Below are 6,074 nucleotides of genomic sequence, written 5' to 3'. Positions count from 1 at the left end.
AACATGGCAAATTAACAAGACCGCGGCAGCACAAGCACACCCGCCAAAAAATAACCTACAGTCTTACAAACTGAATCTGCAGAGCTGCCAACTCTTGCGAATTCACCGTGAGACTCACGCAATCGTCACTTTTTAAATGCTCTCACGCCACACATCCATTTTCTCACGCAGAGAAAAATCGCGAAGCAAAGAGGACACTGACACCGACAGAGAAGGTTACTATTGCTATGAAACAAATTCTCAGCTCTCAGATTCTGTCGATTTAATTACGAAATTCAAACAATAAACACTGTTTTGGCGCTTGACAGATCGCTGACAGAGTTCAAGTGGCACGTGAACCGATCATCTGTTACTCTTTACTACTAGTTAATTGTAGGCTAAATAAACACGAATGATCAATAGGTAATTTGAAAGATACAGTTCAGCTTACCGAAATGAAATAAAATCGATCGATCTGTGTTTTTCAACTGCGGAAAGAGGTCTATAATATCAGCTGGAGAACAATATGTCACGTACCATTACATTTACCTCTGGAAAGCCATTTAATGACCATAGCACGTTAGTTGGACTTTAAAATGCTGTAGAGAGTATTTTGCTAAATATGATAACTATATTACATATTTATTATATTTTTACCTATATCATTAAAATATTATAATGTTGTTATAAAAAAAAACAAATAATATTTGAGATGTTATATTTAACCTTTAATAATAATACCAGCTGACAGGCTTTAAATTAACATGTATCTACTGTACCTAGTATTTATCCAAAGGAATATTGAATCAAGATCAGAATCAAATCACAAGAATTTAATTGAAATTGTGAAAGCAATAATAAAAACAGTAGCATACCAGTCATTGTACCATGTAAACATTATGTTGTCACTAAACTTAATAAAATTCTGTTTAGTTACCAAATGTTTTGACAATCACAATACACTTTATTGTGATGTACATTTTTTTTCACGTCCCCCCCCCCCCAATCCCAATCCCAATCCACCCATTTCATGTTATGTTATGTTACAATTTCACTGTTTACAAAAGCAGGGCCTGCCATCTTGTCTTTTTGGCTTGTTGTTTCTGACTGCACTTTAACCCCAAGGGGAAAATCCGAATCAAATCAAAACAAAATAAAGTTAAAACTTGTTTTGAACAATTTCTTTGTCATCTGCAGATTGATTTTAAGTAAGGGAAGAAAAATAAATTGATTTAAATCGTAACTCGGATTTTTTGTGAAAAAATCTGGGATTTTTTTTTAGGCCATATCGCCCAGCCCTACTAAAAACTCGAGGCAATTGAATGCAAATGCAGTTTGAGGTATGCCCAAGCCCTCCTTACTGCATGCCCGTTATACGTGGTCCCTGAGCTAGTGTTTAATAGACACTTGTTCTAAGAGCGATTAGCTTGGAGAAACAAAAGGTCTGAACACTGCTGAAAGTTTGGTGTGCTGCTCAGCCATGGCCACCTAGGGACTTGGTCATGAAGTCAGTGCTGAAACAGTCATCATATGGAGGAAACCGGTTATATGTGGCTGCGTCTACCATATGCCCCAGGAGCGCCTGAAGGTTATTCAGTGGGACCCTTTCTCACCTCTAAGCACCGACCGAACACATTCCAGTTGAGAAACGTGTAAACCAAGTCCACCTCCGAATTGGAAAAAAGCTCCTCAGTCCGTGGACGAGTTACTCTTCTCCAGTTGACCTGAAGACCCAACTGGCTATGTAGCACTCGAAGGGAGGGACTTGTACTGAGACTTCGACCCCTCAACGCAAGACACTGGATGACCCGTGTTTGTGGAGGAGTGGATATCTGAAGTACGCATCTTTCAGGTCCCATGCTGCAGACCATTCACGGGTATGAGCATTAGTAATGCGTCCTGTGTAGTAACTTAAAAAGGGCCTGAATCAAGCACACAGATCCCTGATGGTCTAACTCACTATAGTTTGAGTACAATGAAGAACAGGCCTCACTTAGAAGCCTATCTTCATATCGGCTGGAGGAACGGCTAGATCGCAACCTTTGCCAGTAGGAGGCGACAATCGCACACACGGCAGATACAATTCATAACACAGAAGTGTGCTGGACAAACTGAATCGTCTTAGCCGAGTCTGATGATACAAAAAACGGCTGAGTCGGTTGGGAGCACCTTTCAGTGCTACAACGGACCAACACAGGGGGTCCAAGGTATCAGAGACATACTCAGAGTGAGGCAACGGGATAGAGAACAGGAACCCAGCTCGAAAGGCCGGAAGGCGGCCCGAAGCAGGGAACCACTGGATCAGCCAGGAGCACAGTGTAGTGCTAAAACTGAGCGAAGCAGTGGAACCACAGATACCACAGACTTCAGGCAACAAACAGGGACCCAGCTTGAAAGGCCTGAAGGTGGCCAGAGACAGGGTCTGAGTGTGTAGTGTGACACTTACCTGTCTCTATATGATCTCAGGGAGTGCGTGAGAAAGCGAAACCGGGTCCTCGAACTGCACCCAACTGTCGGCTGGACGAAGCAAGAGGTAGCTGAAGGTTGCAAGGCTGTACAGGGTCGCACACCAACAGTCTAAACCTTTATGGACTCAGGAATAGAGGAAATTGCTCTTTCTTTGAAAATCTGCTTTTACGGGAGCCGGCGGCGGAACAGACATACACAAACAAAGACTCCTCCCGGTCCTCCACCGGGGGGAAGAAGTGGATCGGTGACAATCTCCAAGAGCTCTCTACTCCATCCCTGAGCGGCCCGCTTCAGGAGCGCTTGCCACCTGGCTTGGCAGAGCCTGGAGCGTCGGCGACCAGGTCCACGCTGAGATCTGGGTGGAGGCTGCTGTGATGACTCAGCGGGAGCAGAGGCGGAGGCAGACGGACGCCCTTGGCGACGAGCAGGCGGAGGATCTGCCCCGGGTGGAGGCAGCAGTGGGCTGCCGGAGCATGATGTGCCGGATGGCCTCCATCTGCTTTTGGACAGCAGAGAACTATTGGGCAAAGTTCTCCACCGCGTTGCCGAATAGCCCAACCTGAGAAATGGGGGAATCCAGGAACCGAACCTTGTCCGCTTCCCTCATATCCGCCAGGTTGAGCCAGAGATGGCGCTCTTGGACCACCAATGTGAACATCGCCAGACCGATCACGCAAGTTGCAACCTTCGTACCCCAGAGGGCAAGGTCAGTCGCAGTGCGGAGCTCATGGTCTGAGCCACCCTCGTGCATATCCATGAATGCCTGGGCCTGGTGGACCTGAAGCAACGCCATAGCATGCAGGGAAGATGCAGCTTGCCCACAGGCCTTGTAAACTTTGCCTGTAAGGACGGACAAAAACGTACAGGCCTTAGAGGGGAGACGAGGATCCCCTTCCATGAGGTAGTCACCGGACACAGTTTCATCACGACAGACAGCTCCACTGGAGGGATAGCCTCGTAACCCTTAAATCACTGCTGCACTCGCTGTCAACACCAGCACTGTGAGTCTTCCAGAAGAACACGGTCACACTCACTTGTTGTAGAACAACACTCTTCAGAGACATCAGAAGATCCGATCGGCTCCGAAGCGAAAGACAACTGGTGCGTGCATCCACTTCCGTATTCATACCCGCATTCATACCCTTGGTTTTTTTTTTTAGTTTTTTTTTTACAGTACTCAAAGATGACAGGCTCCCTAGCGTGATCCCAATCAGTCAACACGTTGACTACGTCGAACGTGACCGACTGAAAGGGAACTTAACCCTAATATTGTATGAAGCAAACACTGAGGGTTCTATACTGTTTAGTAATATTCATTAAAAATAATATTTGCTTGATTTATGTTCTACTTGCAGTATTTGTTGGGGCACATGGTATTTAAAGTTAATATTAATAGCTTTTTTTATTATATGTTAAAGCCCCACCACTTTTGTAGTAGTAGTGCCACCCCTGGTGTGGCTTATATGTCCAAATATATTTTGTCAATGTATGTATTTTTGTGAAAAAAAGTTGTAACTCACATGGAAACCATAACTAAAGAAATTAACTACTTTGTGGTAAAATATAGAGAACATTTGTGAAACTTGAATGAGAGGAAATGTGGAGATCTCTGGCAAAAGTTTCTATAAGAAAACTCATTTGTTACCAATGTACTCAATTTATTACCAGATAACAAACATGTTTTATAGAGGACATAATGAGTAACAACTCCTAGATGCTTTAACAGTTATGATTACAGCCTTTGTAACAGTCAATGATTTCACACAAATCTTATTGTGTTACTTTTAAATATTTGGTCAATTTCTGACAAAGCACACATTTTATGAGCAAGAAATGTTTATCAGATTGAACCTCAGGTATGTAACACGTCACATGAAATCAGACTTTATTTTAAACTCTATGATCTTTGACAAAGCTAAAGAGGGACCCAAGTCCACAGCATTAGATCACTAGCTTAAGCTTTTGGCTGTTCTTATAATAAAAATAATAAAGGCCATCATGCATTTCTTATTAGCAAATGGCCAATCATACACATTCACCTGCATCTCAGTGCTCAAATGCACTATACTTGCAAACTTCCATTAAGACCACTTAAACTTGCTCAAAGACCAGTCATTTAACAAAGCTTGACACTTTCAGGAATAAATTCTGTTCATCACATATTAAAGACTGTGTCCCTGAAGCTGCTGCAATGCTGGATCAGAGTTTTGAAACTGACTCTTAGTCTCTGGATGTCTAAACCGTGCTATACGGAGGGCAAAAATAACTCCTGGAGATCCCAAAGTGATCGTTCCAGTGTGAGAGCCAGTTTCTCTGCGTTGGTTTCCTCACAGCAGTTGAAAGCAGTTATGGAGAAGTGGACATGATCTTGCTGTGGATTGTAACACACTGCATAGCCATCTGGAACCAGTGGTCCAAAACACATCACACTGTCTGTAATGGTGGGCACCTGCAAGGAGAACAAAGAACAATGACATACAAGTAATTTTTACTTTTTCATTATGGTTTTCTCACCGTTTAGGCCTGCTGTGTAAATCAAACTATTTTAATTAACGTTTAAAGTTCTGGAGAGGTAGAGAATGGAAAATAGCAGGGTGTCATTTGCAAACATCCAAAACTAGGGCAGTCAATTGATTTATTTTTAATCGTGATTAATCACATCTTTTTGTGCAATCTTTAATTTCGCACACTTATCGGGAAATTAAGCATACACCATTTATCTTGTTTAACATGTTCATGTTAATATAATTTGCTTTATTCAGCAAAGTAAACAACCAGATTGAAGGGTGATTCTCATAAAACTATTTCCTGCAAGCTTTTTTCATTTAATTGAGGTGTCTTTCCAAAAAGGACACTTGGAAACTCCAAAAGGACACAAAATAACCAAATGATAATAAGGAGTCCATATAATTCATAAACCTATGCACACCAAAGCAGCCATGGACAAAAACAATAAATAAAATATAGCTGCGAGCAGCGATTGCGGGCCCAAGCCGGTGGCACCGCCACCCTGGTGCCTTTAGTTACACTAAAGGCACCGGGGTGACGGTGTCACCGGCTTGGGCCCGCAATCGCTGCTCGCAGCTATATTTATTTATTATTATTATTCTTATCTTAGCAGCTATATTTAGATATATATATATATATATATATATATATCAGACAAGTAATATTCTTTGTCTTGTCACTTAAAAAAAAAAAAAAAAAAAAAAAAAAATTATATATATATATATATATATATACAAAGCATATAATAAACAATAGTTTAGCATCCAAAAAAAGGTAATTATATATATATATATATATATATATATATATATATAAAAAAATAGGGGAAAAAAGAATATATATATATATATATATATATATATATATATATATATATTCTTTTTTCCCCTATTTTTTATATATATATATATATATATATATATATATATATATATATATATATATATATATATATATATATATATATATAATTACCTTTTTTTGGATGCTAAACTATTGTTTATTATATGCTTTGTACTTCACTCACGTTCCAATATCGAAGGGAAAAATTATCCTCTTCACATGCGCAAAAATGTGCTTGGAAAATTCACAGTGGAGCGGTGCTTACTGTGAATGTA

The 6,074-nt window shown here is 40.7% G+C and overlaps 1 protein-coding gene across 2 annotated transcripts in view; it reads right to left on the bottom strand.

Annotated features, from left to right (window-relative positions):
- Positions 1–3,615: 3,615 nt before the first annotated feature.
- Positions 3,616–6,074, bottom strand: part of cratb (carnitine O-acetyltransferase b) — a 184,124-nt gene continuing 181,665 nt past the window's right edge. For both annotated transcript variants that reach the window (XM_079878078.1, XM_079878077.1), the window contains exon 15: positions 3,616–4,897. In XM_079878078.1, coding sequence (XP_079734204.1) covers positions 4,694–4,897 — 204 coding nt within the window. In that variant the 3' untranslated portion in view covers positions 3,616–4,693. The remainder of the gene's footprint in view (positions 4,898–6,074) is intronic.

This window comes from Squalius cephalus (assembly GCF_949319135.1).
Source record: "Squalius cephalus genome assembly, chromosome: 8".
NCBI classification, from domain to species: domain Eukaryota; kingdom Metazoa; phylum Chordata; class Actinopteri; order Cypriniformes; family Leuciscidae; genus Squalius; species Squalius cephalus.
Note: the sequence above shows the minus strand (reverse complement) of the source record. Positions and strands in the feature narration are given on the sequence as shown.